The 26,532-nt window shown below is 43.6% G+C and overlaps 1 protein-coding gene across 10 annotated transcripts in view; it reads left to right on the top strand.

The window, feature by feature from the left end:
• LOC110506490 (transcriptional enhancer factor TEF-1) overlaps positions 1-26,532 on the top strand; it is a 60,831-nt gene that overhangs the window by 27,993 nt on the left and 6,306 nt on the right. For 3 of the 10 annotated variants that reach the window (XM_021586134.2, XM_036963349.1, XM_036963348.1), the window contains 8 exons: positions 15,121-15,185; positions 16,913-16,975; positions 17,067-17,129; positions 21,605-21,616; positions 24,364-24,498; positions 24,772-24,818; positions 25,152-25,213; positions 25,379-25,503. In XM_021586134.2, coding sequence (XP_021441809.1) covers positions 15,121-15,185; positions 16,913-16,975; positions 17,067-17,129; positions 21,605-21,616; positions 24,364-24,498; positions 24,772-24,818; positions 25,152-25,213; positions 25,379-25,503 — 572 coding nt within the window. Of the gene's footprint in view, positions 1-1,947; positions 2,023-3,341; positions 3,440-15,120; positions 15,186-16,912; positions 17,130-21,604; positions 21,617-24,363; positions 24,499-24,771; positions 24,819-25,151; positions 25,214-25,378; positions 25,504-26,532 lie in introns of those variants that run through there. The other 7 variants (XM_036963352.1, XM_036963351.1, XM_021586135.2 and 4 more) reach the window with 7 other exon arrangements.

Genomic DNA, 26,532 nt, shown 5'->3' with positions numbered 1-26,532 from the left:
CCCTTTGGTACCCCCGGGCCGAGTGCAGTTAATTAGCAACAGTCTCTATAGCAACTGCCTCTTGGTTCAAAACAATGTCTAATTTTGGCTTCTTAGCCAATCGTGGCGGTGTTTACCTGAAGAGCTTTCTGGTGCCCTGAGTCTCATCGGGGCTGGTGCCATGCCCAGTCTCAGAGGTTAATTGTGACTGGGGTGAACAACAGCACAGCTGCATGGTAGGCAGAGCCTGGCCCTGGCCTGGCTGATGAGAGGATCATGAAAAGCCCAGTGAGAAAGTGGCTGTGGCCCCAAGCCCCTAACACTGCTGCTTACTTACATAATTCACCTGCTGTGCAAACCTCTATTTAACTCAGCCCAGAAATGGGGTTGACGCATGAAATGACATGCCCCGCATTATGAATGTATTCACTGTATATTTGCATTTACGCGCTTGCCTTGCATTACAAGTGAGTGAATATTTCCCAATTTACTGCTGGCAAAGAAAATCTGAATTCATTCATTTTCCCCAGGTGTTGCCTATAGTCACATTTCTTGTATTTTACACCCATCACTTTAAGAGGATGGCTGTATCTAATTCTAGTGTTCCATAGCAGAGCTGTTTGACTCCTCTGGTGTGTGTGTGTTACATACCACAGCAAATGATTCCACTTTACATCAATGTAGACAAAGCACTGGCACAGCTGTCATAAACCAGTCTAAATATCACAATATGTTTGTGTTGGAGCAGTGAAGCCGTGGCAACAGTAATGATTATGATGTGTGAAACGACCATCTGTCTGGGGAACTCAGAGGTGCTCTGCTCTTGGAGGCTGTCGTCTGATTGGGCCCTATCTGACCCTGGTCAGTCACCACGCTGCATCTGTTGAGTTTAGAGGTGGAAAATGTTACGGCTTTCTGTCATTTCAGCTTGATGACTAAGGTACAGGTAAGACAGGGCGTTACATACGATTCTGGAGATTGGCGACACTATCAGTCCACATACAGTCCACGTATGCCTTGGTCCTTCTTGTCTTTTGAAACAAAGCTTTCCCATTACTGCTATGCTGTGTGCTCTGTCATCTCATCAGTGAGCCGACCCATGCCCCTCCTATGGGCACTAAGTGGCACTTGGTTTGCAGGGATGCCAAGGATGAGTTAGGCATAATGAGCAGACCTGGCTCACCCCCGATGGCCCAGCTCTGTGCTCCTCTGGGGCCCGCCTCGCCGGCCCTGCAGTGCTTCCAGAGACAGCGAGCGGACCTGAGATCCCCCGCTGGGCGGATAATGAGGAATTCTGGGATCAGCTCAGGCTCCCTGAGTCACCTGCATTCACACAGATTGGAGTGTGCGGAACTTCAGGACGGAGAGGCATCAGACACCTCCACAATAATCCCCTCTTTGTTCCTGAGCCATTGTGGCAATGGAGCACTGCTGTGTTTTTACACACATGAAGGAAAAATTCCAATTATATTATATTTTTTCTCCTGATAAGAGGAACTCTTGAAGTGTAATCTGAGTTCAGTCTGGACGGGCTGGATGTTGGCATTGTGAGACTAGCAGGGGGTTGTGTTGAATAATGTAAAGGATGTAAAGGTCATGAGTTCATAGGTTGACACACCAAGTTATGTAGTCATTCTGGGTCAGTCAGTGAAGCTGTTTCTGCTTCTATCTGCCCGTCTCTCTGTTTGTTTGTCGTCCGCCCTGCCCCACTCACTACAGTATATTTAGTTTACTCTCAGGGACAATGCTTCCAATTGTCTGCTCCTTAAAATTCTGTCGGATTTTCAAAGGGAGATTGTTGCAGTATAACGAGACTCAAAGGCACATGACATTTCAGCCTCTAAAATTCAAGGAGGGTACCTTTTATATGTGCTCTTTGTGCTGTCACTTTAAACCAAGCTCAACGCTGACAATCCTGCTGCTGCTTGCCTGCACCTGTTGTTTTGTGCCCGTGGCAATGAAGAGAGAGACGTGTGTGTGTGTGTGTTCGTTCAATACGCAAGACGCCAGCTCGAAGAGTATGAGGACAGGTGATAGAAACAGGTCTGGTTATATTTACAACTGGATTTCATATCACTTATGTAATCGTAATGTAATCAATTTAAGGGATTTTCACCAAGATTCTCCGCTTTTTTGATGATCAGTACTGTTATTTTTAGTAGGGGTCTCTCCAGCATGTAGACCCCAGTGTTAACCTGTGTTGTTATTGAAGTGACCCTGTGTGTGAGGTGTGACCAGGCATGGCATGTTGGCACTTGTCGTAGATTCCTGTCTCCTGCCTGCCTGCCTGCTGCGTTAACCAGCCGCAGGCTGTTGGGGGATTGCACCACGCTTGGCTGCTCAGCCAGAACAATGGGCCCTGGACTCTTGTTGTTGTTATTTGTTGACCAGTGGGTGACGGGATGCTATTGGCAGGAGCTTAAATAGTGCTAAAGAGGCGGCTTTACTCGTAGACGCAGAAATAGGAACGGAGATTTGATTTTGATTTGATTTGAGATAGCATGCAACGTTTATGAATATTGAGGATACTTTTGGTGTATCCATATGTCAGGGTTAGACGAAGGAAAATCCTTGTAAATCTCTTTCCGCTGGATTTGTTTCGTGACATTTAGGGACTTTTCGGTATATTATGTAAACCCATCAGCATACAGTAGCTGGTATGTCTGTAATGAACAGCAGTCTCAGTTTGTCTTTTGTAGGTCAGGACCTCAGTTGGTTTATCAATGTCCAGACACAGGCTCCTCATCAGAATGGAATGTACCATGGAATCTCAGATGGCTTTCTTAGAGACTGTGAGAACCCAGACACATTTATAGACAGACAAAACAGACACACATACATGCATGTAGGCTAAACACACACACATAAACACGGACCTCTGTGTTCTAAAATGATCAACACTGAGGCTGTTTTTATCATGAAATGATTGTACAAAATACAAAGTTTGTTTTTCCCATATAAAGGACACAATCAGGTTTTCAAGTCCCATACTGGTCTAACAAGAGAAGAAAGAGCGCATTCTAAAGGTGCCATGTAACTCCTGACCTGCAGGGAAGAGAGACTACAGAGGGTTACAGTGTGCTCAGTTGTGATTTGACCGTGGCGAGGTTTGCTCAACGTTTTTTCAGGAAATGTTTGTATGTGAGAGCAGGGTTACGTTAGTAGGGAATATTCTGCTGCCTGTGTGTGTCAGGGACTTTATGGGGTGTGTCCCAGCAGGGAAGCCTGTGTGAGTCTCTTTAGAGCTGGGCTGGTTTCAGGTTGCACGCTCCCAATTGGCTGCTTTTGTTTGAGTAAAACGCTGAAACTCTGGGTTTCTTAAAGTTGCAGTGTCTTGTGCTCTCCATTCATGTAGAGCATCAGTTTAACACTGATGATGGCACCATTTTATATTTATGAAACCCTTTCTACTGATGAGACCAGCCATTCTACACTGACGAAACCATTCTGTGTAATCAATGTAAGAATGGAATCTGTACTGTTACTCTATATTTTTCAACCAGTGCTCCTAAAGCATTTAATGTTGGCAGCAGATGTTGAAGCCTGTGATTGTATTTCCAAGGTAAAGCCTATAGTATTCTAAACTGTAAGTCTGTTCATGAAGAGGATCATGAAGAACAGGTAGGAGAAATGCTAACCTTGCCAATACTGCACAGTGTTTTTTGCAGAGAAGCAGACAAAGGAGCTGCTCTTAGAAGATTTCTATACTCATATCTCAACAGCAGAGAAATTATCACATTGGGCATGTTTACTATCATTTACTATCGTGTTTGGTCTGTATCACAGGTCTGTATCTCTTCTAGACTGATTGGAGCTGTCAGATTGTTACAGCCTTGACAGAGAGGATTGTGTGCGATTTCTCTGTTGGAAAATGATAGCATTCCCTCACAACTTTGAGAGATAAGGTTTTGACTTTCAGCCTGTGTGAGTGAAAGAGAAGCAAACAGGGAGAAGGAGAGGCAGAACACATCAGGGCCACAAAGTTGGGCTTTTCATTTACACATATTGGTCGCCGCTAACAGGTTTTTCTTTGTGTTCAGATGCCGGATTGATCCTGAGAGATTGAAAATATTGATTTAACCCTGTGAGGGGGCGGTTGGGGGTGCCTCCCTGCCTGCCAGCCAGCGGCATGTTCACACATCGGCCGCGCTCCGCTACGAGTTCCACAGGGGACTCCTAATTACCGCCGCCCTCACAGATTAGTCCAGCAGCCAGTCCGACTGTAGCCTGACTCCCTGGTTGTTTATTTCATCCCTCCGTCCTTCTCTTTCTCTTCTCCTCCCCCACTACTCCTGAAAGACACACCCCGACCCAACGGCCAGGCCTGCCTCTGCAGTAATGTATGTGATGATATACTCAGTGGCTTCTAATTGATAGAGTGATTCAGACGAGTGCTGGTTGCGTTAATTGGTCCCCGGTGAGCGCATGTATTGCTCTGAGAGGGGGGAGTAGGCCTCAGCCGCAGGCTCGCCTAAGCAGGACAGGTCAGGGAGAGAGGATGTAGAGCCGGCCAGGGCCACTGAGTGATGGGTGGCGCCCCTAACTCCTCGCCCCTGTCCAAAACACAGTCACCATTTAGCAGAGGTTAGCTGGTGTAATCCTCTCTGTGTCTCCATGAAGACCCAGGTCAGTAACCTGTTGATATCTGATGTCCCGTTAGCTTGAGAGAAAATACCCCACCTTTAATCTCTCGCGGTTAACCTGACTCATTACCTCAACCACTCACTGGGCTTTTACCCCACTTTAAGGTCAGTTAAAGTTAAGTATTGATTTCTTTTTGGTGTTGGCAGATATAAATAGATTTTTAAAGAGGTATTAATTACATACAAAGACATTATAAGGAGATATTAATTGATCAGCAGTCATATTTCCAGCCACCGAATGAGACTTTTTATCCATTAATCAGGCCTGAAGACTAAACACAGTGCCTTTGAGTGTCTGTGAGCACCGACCTCCACTGGGTTGAATTATGAATGTGTATCAGGAGTCGCGAGATCTTGGCGAAGCCTATTCAGCTGGCCACTTTCTGCGGGTGAAAGTGATGGTCTATTACCACTGAATGCTTGTAGATCCTGCTTGCATACCATGCTGTTACTCACTGTGGAACAGCAGTTATATCACATGACAATGATTAAGTAGTGGATATTGTTGGATGTCTTGATGACTGAATGAGAAACATTACTCAGGTCTGGGGTCTGCTGCTCTGTTTGTTTTTTGTTTGCTTAAGACCACAAACATAGCCTAGCCGTTCCATAGAAGAGCTCACCCTTTGTAGCCCTAATCATCAGAAGGAACTGCTTCTATTTTCTCAGCCAATCAGCAAAGGCCTCACATTAGAAACCACAAATGAACACACTGCAGAAATGGGATAGATGAATCACTTGAAATCATAGTGTATCTAAGAGAAAATGAGATTATACTTCAGAAAATATAAGATCTTATCTTCTCGTAGATACTGTGCCTTGCGAAAGTATTCGGCCCCCTTGAACTTTGCGACCTTTTGCCACATTTCAGGCTTCAAACATAAAGATATAAAACTGTATTTTTTTGTGAAGAATCAACAACAAGTGGGACACAATCATGAAGTGGAACGACATTTATTGGATATTTCAAACTTTTTTAACAAATCAAAAACTGAAAATTTGGGCGTGCAAAATTATTCAGCCCCCTTAAGTTAATACTTTGTAGCGCCACCTTTTGCTGCGATTACAGCTGTAAGTCGCTTGGGGTATGTCTCTATCAGTTTTGCACATCGAGAGACTGAAATTTTCTGATCTCTGCAGTTCATCCAGAGTGATCATGGGCCTCTTGGCTGCATCTCTGATCAGTCTTCTCCTTGTATGAGCTGAAAGTTTAGAGGGACGGCCAGGTCTTGGTAGATTTGCAGTGGTCTGATACTCCTTCCATTTCAATATTATCGCTTGCACAGTGCTCCTTGGGATGTTTAAAGCTTGGGAAATCTTTTTGTATCCAAATCCGGCTTTAAACTTCTTCACAACAGTATCTCGGACCTGCCTGGTGTGTTCCTTGTTCTTCATGATGCTCTCTGCGCTTTTAACGGACCTCTGAGACTATCACAGTGCAGGTGCATTTATACGGAGACTTGATTACACACAGGTGGATTGTATTTATCATCATTAGTCATTTAGGTCAACATTGGATCATTTAGAGATCCTCACTGAACTTCTGGAGAGAGTTTGCTGCACTGAAAGTAAAGGGGCTGAATAATTTTGCACGCCCAATTTTTCAGTTTTTGATTTGTTAAAAAAGTTTGAAATATCCAATAAATGTCGTTCCACTTCATGATTGTGTCCCACTTGTTGTTGATTCTTCACAAAAAAATACAGTTTTATATCTTTATGTTTGAAGCCTGAAATGTGGCAAAAGGTCGCAAAGTTCAAGGGGGCCGAATACTTTCGCAAGGCACTGTAAATACATTTTAGACAGAAGTATTTCAAATATAGGTTTATGGTAGTTTTGCAACGTATTCGTCTGCAACAGATTACTGGCACATCGTTTTTAGAGAAATACTGTAAATGTATTTGAGTACCGGTAATAGTTTTGAGTAATAGTAGGCCTGTTTTTAAAATGACAATCATGTCATTACATTTGAATGTTGCTTTCTATCATTTCACATTGTATGCTAAAGGTTATGTAAGAGATTGGGAACATCATTATATCTATGTCTTTGAAAGTTGACTGGATTTTGCCTTTTTGTTTGTGGAGCTCATTTTATATGGCGTTTTTAATGTTAAACGTGATATTATGTAAACATCATCTTAAAAACATAATCTGTTCGTGTAAAACCATATGTGAGTTTAGTGAGTTATTTGAGGGCATTCATGTTTTGTAAATGGGTGATATGAATCTCTGTGGTTTCTGTCTGCCCCACCGGCCTGTTTGAGAAGTCCCGAAGAGGGGACACATTACTTAATGACTTTTTAAACCAACCACATTTCTTCTTCAGTGTTACATGAGTGCCCTCATGGATTGGTTTCATTATTGTATTTTTTTCTGTTCAAATTAGCTCTGAATTTTTGTGATCTGTGGCTGTATGAATGAGAAATACCTATGTTGAGTGTTCGGACCGAGGTCAGAGCCGAAAGCAAACAGCCACTGATGTTCCATTTCTTTCTCCCAGAGACATTAAGGAGCCTGCCCTACATTTACACAGGCACACAGCAGGCTCTACAAATCAGATAGTCAAATCATGGATTGTGGAATTTTGGGTGAAGGCTACAATGAATGTACAGACTGCAGATGACAATCAGAATCCTTCACTATGTTTCACTTCAAATAATTCAGAACAACATTCTTGAAAACTTTTTGTGCAAAAAAACGAACATATGGTCTTTATTAATCCTTGTTTCCTCTAACTCAGCAGCATGGCACCATGCGATGGATTATTAAAGCAAGCTGAGTGAGTAGAATGTAGAGGATGTGTATACGTGTGTTTGCGTGTGACCTTGCCCTCTCAGCAGGAGGCAGATGGACGCACGCAGACAACCTCTCTGGAAGATATATAGGCTTAAACTTTCAGTTTGTAAAAGCCAGGAGGGATGGGTGGGACGTGTGTGTCTGTCATCGTGGGGGGTGGGCTAAACTATTGTGACCCTAAGAATGGCCCGAGTGTGTGTGAATGTCAACGTGCCAACTTTGGCCTTGAAGTCTTTCTTAGGGCCCCACGCTTTAAATACGGGGGGGGGGGGGTTAAGCCACCCTAATAAGTAGCTGGTTGGCTGGAGTCAGATGTTGGGATCAACAGACGTTATCCTCTTTCTAAATGGATTTCCCTGGCATAAGGGGCTGAGCCCCCTCTCCCTCTGACCCTAATTATTACTGATGAGAGAGCAGAGATTTGAAGAAAAGGGGGAGGAGGAAGAGGGGAGGGAGTTTCTTTGAGCCACACCTTCATGAGGAAACACCTGCAGGATCTTAGCAACTTCAAACCTTTATTGTTAGAAGCACTGGGATTGTTTCAGCTAGTCTCTTGATTAAAGGGCAGACCTATTGTTTTGTTCACCTTGGCAGCTCAGCAAGAATTGTTTTTGTACAATTAACACCAATACAAACAACATACTTTTGCAGTGTGATTATGTTTAATGATTATACAACTCGGCTATTGTTGCGTCATTTTACTTGAAATGGACAGCCAAACGTAGGACACCATTGTCTGTCACCTGTTCATTTTCCAGGCCACAAGTCTCCTTTATTGTTAGTGACTGGTTCTCCTCTTGGCAAGTGCTGTTTCCCAGTGTGTCGCTGTTCTTGTCAAGTTAAAGGCTTTCTGCCTCCTCTACCCACACCCTGACCCAGCCAGGGACACTCCTGCTGAATGCCTCCTCTACCCACACCCTGACCCAGCCAAGGACCCTCCTGCTGAATGCCTCCTCTACCCACACCCTGACCCAGCCAAGGACCCTCCTGCTGAATGCCTCTTCTACCCACACCCTGACCCAGCCAAGGACCCTCCTGCTGAATGCCTCCTCTACCCTCACCCTGACCCAGCCAAGGACCCTCCTGCTGAATGCCTCCTCTACCCACACTCTGACCCAGCCAAGGACCCTCCTGCTGAATGCCTCCTCTACCCACACCCTGACCCAGCCAAAGACCCTCCTGCTGAATGCCTCCTCTACCCACACCCTGACCCAGCCAAGGACCCTCCTGCTGAATGCCTCCTCTACCCACACCCTGACCCAGCCAAGGACCCTCCTGCTGAATGCCTCCTCTACCCACACCCTGACCCAGCCAGGGACCCTCCTGTTCTTGTCAAGTTAAAGGCTCTCTGCCTCCTCTACCCACACCCTGACCCAGCCAGGGACCCTCCTGCTGAATGCCTCCTCTACCCACACCCTGACCCAGCCAGGGACCCTCCTGCTGAATGCCTCCAGATTGTTGCTTTAGTCTATTGTAATGCTAATGTTAGCCTGAGACCCCTGAGTAATCTATCAGGGATGACAAGGAAGTCAGGCCTATTGTCTGAACCTGCTACTCCATCCACATAGAGAGAGAGGCTGGCCTCTGGCCCACACTGCATTCGGGGACAGGAAACCCAATGAAAAAGGATCAATGCTGCTCTTACTCTGCCCAGACAGGAAAACTGTCAAGCCATTTACATTGACAAGCATTCATGTAATCGATACTTACATAGATTCCTGTGTCTTTAGGAGGGGGGGGGGGGGGGGGGGGGGAGACAAGGAAGCACTTCCTCTGGTTTGAGAAAGTCCACTGTAGTGCTCCTTGACTTACGAATGAATGTTTAGAGACTGGAGAATGTGTAATAGGTGCTTTACCCAGTAGTTTCCTACAGCACAATGTTCTAAATATTGGGTTGAGATAATGACTGAGCAGTGCCCGAACATCTTACAGCGTGTTAAGCTTTCACAGGTCTAATTCAGGTTAAGCCTGGGCGAAATCACATTGGCGGTTCCTTTTGGGCCTTGACAAGTGACACTTGAGAAAATAACATTGTAATGAGATGGAATGAAAGATATGTTTGGTGGGGGCGGGGCGTGTGGGTGAGAGGTTGCCCCCTGTGTTGTTCACGGCGTGCCCCGTTGTCCTACTAAGAGGAGAGAGTTAAAACCACATGAGCGGCTGACATGGAGCCAGGCCCAGCACGGTCTCAACATCCCATTGACATCATCGCTCACCGCCGGACCAGATGTGACTGTGGTTGTGCCTGCATTAAACAAAAGTGTTGCTACAGGAAATGAGCGCCTTGAAAAGGAGGGAAAAAACCTTCAGCAAAGCGTTGTTATTACCACTCAAAGGACGTAACCAAGGCAGTTAAAACGTTTAATACACCATAACCTAAATTATTCCAATGTTTATAATATGCGGGTGCATTGCTTTGGGGCCTTTTCAGATTTAATGATCTTTTCATTGATATGCCAGTGGAGATGCTTCGTTTACAATGGCCTCTGGGTGCGTGATCAGTGGCAAATTTATGCACATCAAGCTCACTTATACTTATATAATTGACCAGCTCACCCTCTGGAGAAATGTATCTCATCACTGCTATGGATGAGAACATGAATGTCTGGGCTGAGTTCAAGTTCTGGAGGGTCAGCACCATTTTCGACCTAAATTAATATCTCATACCATATATATTCATGATATTATGGCCACATGACCCAGGCTATTGGTCTATCTCATTCCCTTCTTCAGATGAGGCTCTAGCACTGCTGTTCTCCTGGCAGGTGACAATAGTCAGACCACAGCACCACCTGTCTTTCCCCGGTGTCACTCACCACTCATACGTAGCAGGATACTTTAGAATACGGGCTGAAGCAGAAGGACATGTGGTCTACACATGTGGGATGAACTAACTTCAACTCAAACATCAATATACTGTATCTCCTGCAAGACTCAGCTTCTCTGCTTTTCATAGAGCAGCTAATGATGGACGGTTTGTTAGCATTGATTAGTTTAAATATAGAGACAGTAATGTGATGAGGAGAGAGAGTCAAGACATATAAATGATGAGAAGGGCTTACCGAGAAACATTTCCAAAAGGACTCATTCAAGGTAGAAAAGAGTTCGAGCGCTCAACAAAAAATGATACAGTGGGGATTTTTGAAACATTGAGAAAGACTATAAAGGTCAGAGGAAATTATTCCTAAAGAGGGAGTTCAGCTAATTAATGTTACTCAAAGTGTGATTGAACATTGTCAGAATATAACTAGGGAAAGTGGAGGAGTTGTAAATAAGCTGGGAGTCTGTTATTTTTAGGGGGAAGCAGGCTCCAGCAGCACCAGAGGGGGTATGAGTGGGGTGGGGTAGAGGCAGTGTGGGGGCTGGCTGTACGGGGGTGTTGGATGGGAGGTAGGAGCAAGCAGACACAGCAGCTGTGTAAACCCCAATAGTTCAGGGAGGGATAGAGCGGGGGGGGGGGGGGACTTTCCAGCTAGGCCAGTTAACCTCATAGACTACTGCAGTCTCACTCAAAATTTTTTTTACAGTTTAATGGTGGAACGTGTTATGTGCTACAATAACTGCATACCTTAGATGTTTCAAACCATGAAATAAGTGGTGCTGCTGTGTGAACCATGACAGCTAATAGGCCTAAGCAGCAGGTCATCCATCACATGTTGAATTGAAACATTATCCTATTAAAAGTGTGTTTGTGCACCCTTACCGTCCAGCAAACGTTACCGGAGCAACAGGACCAACAGGCCCCGAGACAGATTCTACCCCCAAGCCTTAAGACTGCTAAATAGCCATAAGACTGCTAAATAGTTAATTAATGGTTACCCGGACTATCTGCACTGGCCCTATCTTGCACTGACTCTATGCACACTCACAAGACTATATATACACACTCTTTCACACACACACTACACTGACACTCTCACACAAAACCCACAAGCATTCATTCTCTCTCACACACACACACACACACACACACACACACACACACACACACACACACACACACACACACACACACACACACACACTATTTTACTTTTATTATTATCTATCCTGATGCCTAGTCACTTTACCCTGCCTTCATGTACATATCTACCTCAAATACCTCATCTGGTACTGGTACTCCCTGTATATACCTCCACATTGATCTGGTACTGGTACTCCCTGTATATAGATCCATTCTTGTGTATTTTATTCCACTTTTTTCCCCATTTTTTTAAATTATTATTTTTTTAAACTCTACATCGTTGGGGAGGGCTCTTAAGCAAGTATTTCATGGTTAAGTCTACACCCGTTGTATTTGACTCATGTAACAAATAAAATGTGATTAGATTTTTGATTGCAGGGGCAGAAAAAGTGCATTCCTGTGGTCAGGCTTGAGTGGACTGTGACGATATTCTCTACTACTATTGTAACACCCAGCAGGGCTAGGGACCAGGGTGAGGCTGTTCCAGGATCCTCCCAGGGAGGAAGGATGCTCAGGGCCAAATTAGATTTCTGACTGAATGAAGAATCAGCTCTGGGGGACAATCCCAGGAAGAGTGGACCGACTGGCTCTTTGTGGTGCTGTGGTTTGAGTGCCATTGATATGGCCCAGGACCTTCAGGGTCATTGAGATTCAGAGGAGACCATTCTTACCAGGGGGAAGTAATCCACAGAGCGACTCTACTCTGGGGATCACACCATAAATATCTAATCCTTTTCCTGCTGCTTTGAGTGACAACAAGAACCCTCCTTCAAGAGTTAACTTCCTCAGTCAACCCCCATCCCCTCGCCATGACTTTCCCTATTTTCCTCCAGTGGGGCACAACTATCCACCCATCAACCTGAGTGAAAATGAAATCGTGGTCCCAACTCCCAAACGATGGTCCCAACTCCCAAAGATTGAGAGCTTCCCCCTCAGCAATTCCCTTCCAGCGCTCTGTAACTCAGGCGGATGCCCAGGGCATCATCGGTTACGATGCAGTGTTACTTTTGCCCAGCGGGAAACCTCTGAAGGAGAGATGCAGAGGAGCCAGGCCAGCGTAAAAGTCTGGTCTTGCGTTGGGAGAAGGTGTTAGCCAACATGTTGACAGATAGTGGAGTAAAACAGGCTGCTGCAGCGTCTTTAGGGGTGATAATTCACCCCAGTCGTATACCTCACTAAATAAGATGAACAGCTCATGTCAGCTCTGACTCTTACCTCCCACAGAGTTGAAATAAGCATGTGGGATGAAGCAGAGCTGGGACCCTGATGCTCATGTGGAGAAAAGGGTCTATCTTGATTCACAACAACTTTCAACTCCCTAAATGCTATTGGTTCTCACTGTTTAGGACATAGTAATCTGTTGATTCTCATTGAAATAATCTGCTAATCTGTTTTGAATTGATTGTTCTCATTTGTATGAATTTAATTACTTCTTTCACTTTAGTTAAGTAAAAACGTTCATGGCATCAAAAAGCTTGTTTGATCCAATGCCAATTGTTTCCAATTATGTTATGTGCTTTTAAAAGAGGAAATTAAAAACACTTGAAAAGTGTGAATGAAAAGGAAAGAGAGAGAGGGAGAAAGAAAGAAAGTCATCTGGCACTGCTTAGGTTCAAGTGAAATGAAAAGGCCGGACTTTAAAGCGCTGAATTAGAACTCTCAACAGGGGTAACTTCTCTACCGCGCGACTCCAGGCACTGCGCCACATCTCCCAGAGTAAAACACAAGTGTTGATTAGTTTACGGGAGACACAGTATTGCCCCTCAGAAATATTTTGAGTAGGTCGGAGAGCGGTTGAATAAAGTGGATTCAGAGTGCTGAATGTGGCCAGTTGCTGTTTTAGCAAATGTTGTTTTGCTGTGGAATCACAGGAAAGAAAGCAGGCTTGCCAAGACCCGCTGAGCAGTCTTTTTTCAGCCTGGTCAAGAAAAAAAAGAAAATTCAGCAGTAAGCATTTGTGTGCTTTGATCTAGGAATCAGGCGTCTGCATGAATGCCCTTATTGTCATGTTATGTGTACACAGTGTGTGAATTATTGAAAACAGCGTAGCCCCTAGGTTCATCTGGGAGAGATTACTGTGCAGGCACGCTGGGAGGCCCGGGCAGGGATTGAAATCCCCCAGATGCTGTTTATTTTTCCAGCGGAAGGAAACCTGATTCAGTCACCCTGGCCTTGTCTAAATGCTCCTCGTGAGGAGGCGAGACTTGGGTCACGACTCTCGCCACACCCCTCCTCCCAGTGCCTCGCCCACAACAATCCCCAGCCCCCGTCACGCTGCAGAGCAACACCTGTCTGGGTGTGCCAGACACATGGAGCAAGGTGTTGTGCTACACAACATGTGTTTACTTAACCTCTTCAGTTTTATCAGTGCGTTGATTTAAATGTGCTATTTTGAAAAGGCACTGGTAAATCTGCTACATCAGGGTGTCTTCTTTCAAAAGAAACTGAACATTTGACATGCTTATATATAGAGCCAGTGGTGAATCTAGGGGCTAATACATTTGATAAAATAGTGAAAGCAAACATCTTGGCATCCAAACCCCTCTGGCATCCAAAAATAACACTGAGGGTGACAGCCAGAGAGAGAGAGAGAGAGTCAGCCCGAGAGAGAGACAGCCAGAGAGAGAGAGAGAGAGAGAGAGAGAGAGAGAGAGAGAAAGACCCTCTCCGTTGACAGGTGTTGTTAATGGCAGTAACTCGAGGGGCAATACCCAGACTGAACGTCCTTTCATCTGGCACACCTGAACAGAGCGCGCTCCCTGGGTTCACAGCAGGTGGAGGCTTCTGCCTGGCTGCCTCGGTGTGACATTACACAAACAACAGGCAGCACATACAGCCCCAGCCTAACAACCCAGACCTGCCACCACCTCCACTACGCTTGTTCTATACTTCACTTTAGTCACCATCCCCATGTGCAGCCTCTGCATTAGGCCAGCCACTGCCTTTCACAGGAAATGCTGTAGCTTTTCCATTCTGAGAACACAGTCACTGCTCCGTAGCCAATGTACCGTTGTATATTGATGATGCTAAGTGAAATATCAAGACAAGGCCTTTCATTGAGCTGGAGAAAAAAGCCTGTTTGGTTGTTTAAAGGACGTGTTGCACTACATGGGAGGGAGAAGTAGGTCCATGGCATTGGTTGCCTTCAGCTGGACACATAATTAGAGTGGCTCCTTACCTATAATTTGCGTAATAGTTTTGGGGTGGCGGTATGTTATTACCATATGAAAAGGCTAAGCAGGGGTCATTGTGCATCGCTGCAGCAATTAGAGGCGAGCTGAGGGCAGAAGAATGTTTGGAGCTGCCATTAATTGGAAATCACTACAAAGCCCATGCTTTAATAATCATTTAGTGAGAACAGCACTGCTTAAATTAATATATTTCCAGTGCCATTATTTACAGTAACAGTACGAATGTCTGGATCAGTTTCTTTTCATAGTGTGAGGCTTTGAAGAGAATGGGATTCAATTAGATGAATTTGAAAGGCTGTATGCTTGTTGTAGGGCTTTCGCATGCTAATGCAACATGCCGCTTTTACATTTAAATGGGATTTTTGTTTGTTTGTCGAGATGTATATAGTGAGATGTAAATGTCTGATGATTATACAGTATGATGCATATTTGACTATTGTGTGCTTCATTTGTGTCATTGTAAATGAAAAGGACACACAAAGTCCAGGATCTCAATGATGGCTTATTTTGTGCTAACCTTCCTCTCTCCTTGCTGTGTGCTTTCTGCAGGTCGGAATGAGCTGATAGCCCGATACATCAAGCTTCGGACTGGAAAGACGAGGACGAGGAAGCAGGTAAGAGGGGAGCGGGAAAGTTTGCATGGCATGTTAAAACTGAAGAAGACCTGAATGTACCCACTGCCTGTGTTTCTGCTGGAGAGAACAGGGCACACACACACACATACACACATACACACACACACACACACACACACATACACACATACACACATACACACATACACATACACACACACACACACACACACACATACACACACGCATAGAGCTTTGCTGCATGCTTGGTCTGATGGGAGGCTGTCTTACCAGACCCTGGATGTGTTTAGTCTTCTTACAGTTATCCTGCATGAGAAGATGCCTCTGCAAACGCTCTCTCTCTCTCTCTCTCACACACACATACACACACACACACACACTGACTTGGACACCCTCACATTACAGTAACTCAACTATAACTCACTTGTTCCGTCTGGAAGGGTGTTATAAGATGGATACATTACTCAATATTTGTTGTGAAAAATGTATTTGGTGTTTTAAAATAATCACAACAGAAACTGGATTAGGACATAGATGATAGGACATTGATTGATAACAACATTATTGTAGTCTGTTATAAGTGTCCAGTTGATGTAAGCAACAGACTAGATATAAATAGATGTTACCCATAAGCTCCCATAATATCAGTTGGTGGGAAGGTGTCTGGCCATGAGGTCCATCAGTCTGGTTGAGCAGGAAGTCAGTCATGCTCGTATGTCCATGATAAACACCCCTGTGTCCAGACTGACACTCTATAGCTGGGTGGGAATTGATCAGCCAGCTAGAGGAAAGTCATGTGTGCTATGTCTCTGTAATTCACTCTCTCAATGGGGAATCACACAAGGCAGAAGGTTGTTTGCCTGCTGTAATATAATTTATGATACAACCAAAAAACACAAATATTTCATATGTAATTATTGAAGTGTTGAGATGTTAAGAATTCAGTTTCAATCAGAATTTTTTTACATTTATTTGAGTTAATTAACATAATTTGAAATATTATCATTACTTCCACATTCACTGTTCTAACTAAAGAGCCCTGTTCTGTATGAGACTAGAGAAAACAATATCAAGGCATAGGTTGATTAAAATAAGGAATGTCAGATTGAATTGTAATTGTAATCTTATTTTGGCGAGCTGGAATGGAGTACTTCCCCATTACCCTGCTCCCCCTATTAACAGACATGCTTTTAGGCTTTGATCATTCCCGGGTGAACTGCCTCAACAGCCACTTGTGTGTGATTGGCCTGATTAAGACCGAGAGGAGAGGAAGGAAATCCCCCTCAGACCAAGTGTTCGTCCCTCCCCCGTCAGAAATGCAGACTGACCACACATTATCTTACTATAGCCAACCATTTACACAACTTAATATTTTATACAAAGCATGACATATTTCCAAGTCTGTGTGAATGTTGAAGCAGCATGGGCCTCTGAAACACCTTATCCGGCTCCCTTAAGGATACAAGACTGGCCGATTCTCAGTCAGTACACAGTCGATCACATCTGCGCCCTGTTAATGTGTGCTAAAGAGGCCTGCATCCTTCTTAATCAGCTCACTTAAGTGACAACAACAGGCAACACAATGCTTTGTGGCTGTGAGCTTGGTGTGTGGCTTGGAGATGCTTCTATTATCCTATTGGGCAGCTCAAATCCCCCTGAAGTGTTCTCAACAAAGAGATGTGTAATCCTTTTTGTATTTTTGGTTCTCTTGTTTTCTCTCTCTTCTTTTGTTTTAAAAAATGGAGGTGTCTAGTCACATACAGGTCTTAGCAAGAAAGAAAGTTCGAGAAATCTCAGCTGCCATCAAGGTACGTCTGGCTTTGCCCAGTTGCAGGGGGGCTTTTCATCGCCATGGTTACAGGCTGTTCCTTTGTTTTCCTCCCCTCCCCTACCCCGCAGGTGTCTAGTCACATTCAGGTTCTTGCCAGAAGGAAATCTCGTGAGTTTCATTCCAAGCTAAAGGTATGCGCTTTTCTGCTTTTGGGCTTGTGGTTGCTGTGCGTCGTCTTACTTCCTGTTTCCCGTGGTGACAGAGTGAATGCCTGACGCTCTGATTCCCGTAGCCTAGATCCCCTGCTTATGATTAGAATTCATAATATAACCACACACACACACACACACACACACACACACACACACACACACACACACACACACACACACACACACACACACACCTCTCCATAAGTGTTTTATTTCTATTTTCTTTATTGTCATTGAACAATAAGTGAATTTGCTTTGAAAACAATTGTAAGGATCTGTTTAAAAACTTAAGAACTATATTTTAGGTTTGTGAACAATATAAGTTATAGTATTACTAGTGTCCATAATGCAAGTCTGAAAATAGATAACATTTTAAAATGTATTTATTTATTTAACTATTCAAGTCAGTTAAAAACAAATTCTTATTTACAATGATGGCCTACACCGACCAAACCCGGCCGACGCTGGGCCAATTGTGCGCAGCGCTATGGGGACTCCCAGTCACAGCCCATTGTGATACAGCTTGGATTCAAACCAGGGTGTCTATAGTAGTCGACCGACTATGATTTTTCAATACCGATACCAATTATTGGAGGACCAAATAAAGCCGATACCGATTAATCAGCCGATTAAAAAAAAAAAGTATTTATTCATTTGTAATAATGACAATTACAACAATACTGAATGAACACTTATTTTAACTTAATATAATACATATATAAAATCAATTTAGCCACAAATAAATAATGAAACATGTCCAATTTGGTTTAAATAATGCAAAAACAAAGTGTTGGAGAAGAAAGTAAAAGTGCAATATGAGCTATGTAAGAAAGCTAACGTTTCAGTTCCTTGCTCAGAACATGAGAACATATGAAAGCTGGTGGTTCCTTTTAACATGAGTCTTCAATATTCCCAGGTAAGAAGTTTTAGGTTGTAGTTATTATAGGACTATTTCTCTCTATACCATTTGTATTTCATATACCTTTGACTATTGGATGTTCTTATAGGCACCTTAGTATTGCCAGTGTAACAGTATAGCTTTCGTCCCTCTCCTCGCCCCTACCTGGGCTCGAACCAGGAACACATCGACAACAGCCACCCTCGAAGCATCGTTACCCATTGCTCCACAAAAGCCGCGTCCCTTGCAGAGCAAGGGAAACAACTACTTCAAGGTCTCAGAGCGAGTGACGTCACCGATTGAAACACTATTAGCGCGCACCCCGCTAATTAGCTAGCCATTTCACATCGGTTACACCAGCCTAATCTCGGGAGTTGATACACTTGAAGTCATAAACAGCGCAATGCTTGAAGCACAGCGAAGAGCTGCTGGCAAACGCACGAAAGTGCTGTTTGAATGAATGCTTACGAGCCTGCTGCTGCCTACCACCGCTCAGTCAGACTGCTCTATCAAATCATAGACTTAATTATAACATAATAACACACAGAAATACGAGCCTTAGGTCATTAATATGGTCAAATCCGGAAACTATCATTTAGAGAACAAGACGTTTATTCTTTCAGTGAAATACGGAACCGTTACTTATTTTATCTAACGGGTGGCATCCCTAAGTCTAAATATTGCTGTTACATTGCACAACCTTCAATGTTATGTCATAATTACGTAAAATTCTGGCAAATCAGTTCGCAGCGAGCCAGGCGGCCCAAACTGTTGCATATACCCTGACTCTGCGTGCAATGAACGCAAGAGAAGTGACACAATTTCCCTAGTTTAATATGGCCTGCTAACCCGGATTTCTTTTAACTAAATATGCAGGTTTAAGAAAATATACTTCTGTGTATTGATTTTAAAAAAGGCATTGATGCTTTTGTTAAATCATCCCCTGTTTGGCGAAGTTGGCTGTCTTTGTTAGGAACAAATAGTCTTCACACAGTTCGCAACGAGCCTGGCAGCCCAAACTGCTGCATGTACCCTGACTCTGTTGAAAAGAACGCAAGAGAATTGACACAATTTCCCTAGTTAAAAGAAATGCATGTTAGCAGGCAATATTAAATAAAAATACAGGTTTAAAAATATATACTTGTGTATTGATTTTAAGAAAGGCGTTGATGTTTATGGTTAGGTACACAGTGCTTTTTTCGCGAAAGCGCTTGTTTAATCACCCGTTTGGCGAAGTAGGCTATGATTCAATGATAAATTAACAGGCACCGTATCTATTATGTGCAACGCAGGACAAGCTAGATAAACTAGTAATATCATCAACCATGTGTAGTTAACCTGTGATTATGTTAATATTGATTGTTTTTTATAAGATACATTTAATGCTAGCTAGCACCTTACCTTGACTCCTTGCTGCACTCGCATAACAGGTAGTCAGCCTGCCACGCAGTCTCCTCGTGGAGTGCAATGTAATCGGCCATGATCGGTGTCCAAAAATGCAGATTACCGATTGTTACGAAAACTTGAAATCGGCCCTAACTAATCGGCCATTCCGATTAATGAGTCGACCTCTAGTCTGTAGTGACACCTCTAGCACTGAGATGCTAGGCCACTCGGGAGCATATATAGATATAATGTGAATGAGAAATTTAATATTCTCATGAGAGGAAGGCTTGCTAAATATTCTAAATCTGTTCCACATAGCTCAGTGGGCACTCTTAAAAAGAGCTTAAAGAATTTCACTTTCTTCTGTATTTTTTGCCAAGAAAAATATTTTCATGTTAGTCCAGACATCCAAAAGGCAATGTCATCATTTTCTACAGTTAAATTAAAATGAGCCCAACTGCGTCGGATCCTTATAAAACCCTCAAAGCAAATGGCGCTCACAGTTTGTAGACTTTGTTGCTTCTTTCTTTCTGTTTGGCATGACAATGTGAACCCAGAATCAGAGGTTGGTACTGGTGTTATCTGTATTGTATGTGGGAAAGCATGTTGGCAAGATGCATTGGCTGTTGGTGAGTGGCTGAGAGCTGGAGTTCAGAGGTCATCAGCAGAACTCTGTTTACATGTCATAAGCAGACACACTATTAAAGGGTTTAGGTTCAAAGACTAAGGGTGGTCTATGAAAAAACCTTTGCCTCTTTTTTGTTGTTGCTGTTTTAACCTAATCATCTTCCCCTGTCAATGCTGAGTTAAGACCATGAGGAAGCAGCATCTCACCTGCCCTCTCTGCTGTTATGCCAACCCTCCATATTGATAACTCTAGGCTATCACATTGACATTGACATTGCTATCAGTTGCCTTCTTTTCTCTGTGTACATGTGTAGCTGTCCTATTACATTCTTCCTTTGTGACTCATTTTACCAATAGCAATGTGTTGAAAATCATGGGCTAACACCAAATATACCTTTTCAAAAATGTCTTGTGAAAAAAATATATATTGTGAAAGGTGTAATCTTGTCATACATGTACCTGTAATTCAAAACATTTTTACAAGGGTCATTTGGTCATTTTTGTGTGTTTAAGGACCAGATTTCTTTCTCTCTCGTCTTTGAGGGGATGACTACATCTTTTGACTTTCCCCTGTTCCCAGTGTTCAGATGGATTAATGACCCCTCATTAGTGTGTGTGTGTGTGTGTGTGTGTGTGTGTGTGTGTGTGTGTGTGTGTGTGTGTGTGTGTGTGTGTGTGTGTGTGTGTGTGTGTGTGTGTGTGTGTGTGTGTGTGTGTGTGTGTGTGTGTGTGTGTGTGCGTGTGTGTGTGTATCAGCCAGCTGTGAATGCCTGGTCTTTCAGGCACAGTGCGTCTGTCTGAGTTAAAACAGCCATCTTTTGTACGGGTCTCTGTCTACTCTCATCTAAAGCAAATTAGAGATCAGCAGCAAAAAGAAAGGCACGCGTCCCCCTCCATTTTACAGGGAACATCTCTGTAAATCTGCTCTGTCTCGTTTTTTATCTGAGACATGTTGAGTGAAATGACAGTCATTACGGTGCCATTCTTTGTGCTACTTCTCTCGCACCATAGCTGACCATAGTGATCAAATTCTCAGACATTCCAAGTCCACCACATTCTCCAAAATGTCCCACCGCACATTATTATTATCCAAGTTTCAGTGTGACAGCAGTGCTAGTTGATTAATGAGTCCTGTACCGATACATTATTTCAGTGTAATGTTTTGACAGAGGACATGGCATGAATACTTCAGAGTGCAGTTTGCTTTGAATACACATTTTAATATTTTATACCATTTAACAATGGTATTTTGCCAGTCTAGGTCTTCTTACATTTTTGTTACGACCAAAGGGTATAATGTCCTAAAATATGATTCAATAGAATTCACATCATTTTGCAAGCATTATTTTTTTTATCAAATCTGATTAACTGAAATCTGATTAATTGAATGAAATCATAGAACTTTCACCTACATTGTCAAATTGATTAAAGTGATTCCTAGAAATGCTCGTTGTTATCATCATTGAAATCACAATGCTGTTTGATAAAACAGAAGCAAGATAGATTGTAAAATTACAATAAAACCTTGTTTATTTGCATTCAGGTTACAAGCATGGTAAGTATCAATTATCCGTCCAAGCTCCTGGCTCTGCTCTTGCCAGACCTGTCAGACCTTGAGTATCTTTGCTTCTGCTATAGTACCATAGCTGCTGCTGCAGCCCAGTGACTGTCTAGTCTGTGGGCCTCCGTCATAGTTTCACACCACTGCATCTACAGATACATGCTCTTGCCAGCATGCTTAACATCAGCTTCTGCATGTGTTCTCATGGGGATCCTAGTTCTGTAGGGATGGGTCAGAAGTCATACTGTATACTGCTCTACCTGTGTTGAGATAAGAAACTAAATGTATGTTTGTTTGTGCTGCTGTGTTAACACAGTAGAAACGGAATGCCATAGATATGGTTTAGCTGGATGGTATGCAGCAGACTACTGAGTGGAACTGATGCTAGCGAGTATTTCTCCGTCGTTCCCTCAGCCACTAACTCCCTAACTCACTACTCCTGCTATTGATTAATTAACCTTGCTTGATATCAACATTAAATTAAATATGATTACATTTTTCTGATACACAAAGGCTGATTGTAGTCCTCATGTATTGTATTGAGCTGAAGCCTTTCATTTTTTTTTTTTTAACCAGATAGGCCAGTTGAGAACTGCGACCTGGCCAAGATAAAGCAAAGCAGTGTGACACAAACAACACCGAGTTACACATAGGATAAACAAACGTACAGTCAATAACACAATAGAAAAATCTATAAACAGTGTGTGTAAATGTATTAAGATTAGGGAGGTAAGGCAAAAAATAGGCCATAGTGGCAAAATAATTACAATTTAGCCATTAAACACCGGAGTGATAGATGTGCAGAAGACGAAAGTGCAAGTAGAGATACTGGGTTGCAAAGGAGCAAAAAAAAGTTGGGTGGTGTATTTACAGATGAGCTGTGTACAGGTGCAAGGATCTGTAAGCTACTCTGAAAGCTGATGCTTAAAGTTAGTGAGGGAGATATAAGACTCCAGCGTCAGTGATTTTTGCAATTCGTTCCAGTCATTGGCAGCAGAAAACTGGAAGGAAAGGTGGCCAAATGAGGAGTTGGCTTTGGGGATGACCAGTAAAATATACCTGCTGGAGCACGTGCTACGGGTGGGTGCTGCTATGGTGACCAGTGAGCTTAGATAAGACTTATAGATGACCTGGAGCCAGTGGGTTTGGCGACAAATATGAAGCGAGGGCCAGCCAACGAGAGCATACAGGTCGCAGTGGTGGGTAGAATATGGGGCTTTGGTGACAAAACGGATGGCACTGTGATAGACTATATCCAATTTGCTGAGTAGAGTGTTGGAGGCTATTTTGTAAATGACATCGCCAAAGTCAAGGATCGGTAGGATTGTCAGTTTTACGAGGGTATGTTTGGCAGCATGAGTGAAGGATGCTTTGTTGTGAAATAGGAAGCCAATTCTAGATTTAATTTTGGATTGGAGATGCTTAATGTGAGTCTGGAAGGAGAGTTTACAGTCTAACCAGACACCTAGGTATTTGTAGATGCCCACATACAGTGAGGGAAAATAGTATTTGATCCCCTGCTGATTTTGAATGTTTGCACACTGACAAAGAAATTATCGGTCTATAATTTTGATGGTAGGTTTATTTCAACAGTGAGAGACAGAATAACAACAAAAAAATCCAGAAAAACCCATGTCAAAAATGTTATGAATTGATTTGTATTTTAATGAAGGAAATATGTAGAAATGTGTATATTGCTTCCTAACTTCCCTGAAAAGTTGCATATCGCGGGGGCTATTCGATGCTAATGCAGCTCGCCACAGGATGTTTTTGTGCTGGTCAAGGGCAGTCAAGTCTGGAGTGAACCAAGGGCAATATCTGTTCTTAGTTCTACATTTTTTGAATGTGGCATACTTATTTAAGATGGTGAGGAAAGCACTTTTAAAGAATAACCAGGCATCCTCTACTGACGGAATGAGGTCAATATCCTTCCAGGATACCCAGGCCAGGTCGATTAGAAAGGCCTGCTCGCTGAAGTGTTTTATTAGGGGTGGTCGTTTGACCGCAGACCCATTACGGTCGCAGGCAATGAGGCAGTGATCACTGAGATCCCGGCGGAAGACAGCAGAGGTGTATTTAGAGGGCAGGTTGGTCAGGATGATATCTATGAGGGTGCCCGTGTTTACGGATTTAGGGTTGTACCTGGTAGGTTCCTTGATCATTTGTGTGAGATTGAGGGCATCTAGCTTAGATTGTAGGACGGCCGGGGTGTTAAGCATATCCCAGTTTAGGTCATAAGGAGAAGAGTGGGGGGACTTGGTGAGAGGAGCCATGAAAGGAACTCTTAACCAAAGCTTTCGTCCTTCAGACTTAATTTAGTCATTCTATTTGTATGGTTAACTGTGTTCTGTCAGGCAGACAAATCCAACCTTGACATAAGAACTATTGAATTATGTTATATTCAAGGAATAACGGAGAAAGGAGTTATTATTAATCACTCTATTACCTATTCTATATGGTTGGAAGTGTGTTAGTGATAGATTTGTCAACGAGGAAGCATTATTAAGCACATACCTAGACTTACCATTTTCAGGAATTCAATTTGCTCTGTGGCACATTCCTTTGAAACAATCCACTTCTTTAATGGCTGCCGCAATATGTTTGCTTTTAACATGCATGCTGTCCGTTGTTGTTGGAGGCGAGTGTGTGTGCTTGTGTGTTTAGAAGTGTGGCTGTTGTTATCACTATGTCCCCCATCTTGCCGTCTGTGAGTGCTAAGCCTTTTGTGACGGCTGTTGAAGGATCAGACCGTGAAGGACAAAGCCCTCCAAAGCATGGCCTCCATGTCCTCGGCTCAGATCGTCTCTGCTACCGCCATCCACAACAAGCTGGGCCTGCCAGGCATCCCGCGCCCAGCCTTCCCCGGAGCGGCAGGGGTAAGAGGCCCGCCGGCAACCCACTATCGGTCCACTCAGACCAACACACCACAGAGGGCAGCCACCAGGCCCCCTGCTCCCCAGCCAACACAGCTGACGTCCCATCCAAATCACATTACACACACCAGGGCTTTATGGAAACTGACCACATCTGATAAGCACACAATCAAAACGAATGCTAGTCGAGATAACTACATGTGTTAATTGTGCTGCTTGGAAGTATTTTTCTGTGATGTGTTTGGATGTTTTGTATTGATATATCTAATTCTCTAGTTTTGGCAGGGCATGATATCGACAGCCCAACCTGGATCATCACAAGAGTGAGTATCGTGTTCTATTCTCAGAAAACATGCAACGTGACTGTTTTCCATTTCTCTCCCTCTCTCTGTTTCTCTCTGTCACCCTCTTGCTGTTCCGCTCGCTCTCTCGCTCTGTCGCTCTATATGTCACGTACTCGCCAATATTTTCTTTGTGGGTGCTGCGGTTGAAGGGTCTATATGTTCCAGAGATAGAAATGAATGGGCTCTCGTACAAATACTTCAGTCAGCCTTCTTTCTTTCTCGCTGCTTGTCAGTAGTGATATATTCAATATGTTGCTCTGTAGATGTTCCAGACCATTGCATTTTTCTAATGGGATCCTCCCTCTGTTTTAGCATCAAGCCGTTCACCCAACAAGCATATCCCATCCAGCCAGGAGTAACAACAACGATTTCCAGTAAGGCTTTCACTCATGCTTACAACCAATTTCCTTTTTTTTCTTAATACGTAGACCTGTGGCGTTGTTTAAAATCTGACATTATAATGAGTTATGGAGATAAAATTCAGTTTGATGATATGTCAGAGAGAGAGTTGTGTTATCTGAGTGTTGCTCGTGATGCAGGTTATGAGCCCACGTCAGCCCCAGCCCCCACAGTCCCAGCATGGCATGGCCGCTCCATCGGGACATCCAAGCTCAGGCTGGTGGAGTTCTCTGCCTTCCTGGAGCAGCAGAGAGACCAAGACTCAGTGAGTATCAGGGCCCAAACTCATTTATCAGACACTTTTATCCAGAGTGATTTACAGGAGCAATCAGGGTTAAGTGCCTTGTCCAAGGGAACATCAATACATTTTTCACCTAGTCAGCTCGGGGATTAGAACCAGCAACCTTTTGGTTACTGGCCCAACGCTCTTAACCACTATGCTACCTGCCGCTACTCATCACCACTACATATGTATCTTGCATGTACCACTCTACTAGGCTACTCATCACCACTCTACACCACTACACACTGCCACTGACCTATTCGCTGTATCCAGACTGGCACTACCTCAGGGTTATTTATGGGGTTTTAATGTTGAGGGAAAAAATACCCACTCGCTCTTCTTTTTCATGAAAGCATGTAAAAGCATGTCAAGATAGGGAGGGTATTGTCCGTATTCATGGCCGCTCTCATGAGACATAGCTGTCAGTCATTTCCAGCTCTTATCAGCCAGTTGTGGCCCCCTCTCACCACACAGAGGGTCTAGCTGCACACTGTCGAGGATCAAAGAGACGAGAATGAATGCACACTAGATTGAACTCCCTTCGCTAGTTCTGACCGACCATGCACACACACACAGAACACTGGGATTAGGAAAAGTAAGATGGACCACAGACCCATGTCACGTCATGTGAAAAGGCACAAAGACCAGCAGCCCTAAGCTCATGCCTCACATTCTTTATTGTTTGGTTTGGACGTGAGCGATCTGTCTTGGTTTGTCTGCATTCCCCCGAGAATTTTATTTTGTTATTGATATCGCATGACAACAGCCATTAATCTTGTATTTAGCTGAATATTTGAGATGGTTACATGGCCTTAAGGCTAGGCTGGAGAGGCCATGCAGCACTCTGGTACTGAAGTAAAGGGCAACAGTGACTTTGAAATAACCCTCATGATAAGATTTGACTCTCTCACAACCAGAGCATTAGGACAATAGTACAGATTTAATTGTGAAGATATTCCCAGATTTGCTGGCATTCCTCCTTTTTGTCTTATGACTATGTATCTTATTTAT

The sequence above is a fragment of the Oncorhynchus mykiss genome, chromosome 26, assembly GCF_013265735.2.
Source record: "Oncorhynchus mykiss isolate Arlee chromosome 26, USDA_OmykA_1.1, whole genome shotgun sequence".
Taxonomy (NCBI): Eukaryota; Metazoa; Chordata; class Actinopteri; order Salmoniformes; family Salmonidae; genus Oncorhynchus; species Oncorhynchus mykiss.
Note: the sequence above shows the minus strand (reverse complement) of the source record. Positions and strands in the feature narration are given on the sequence as shown.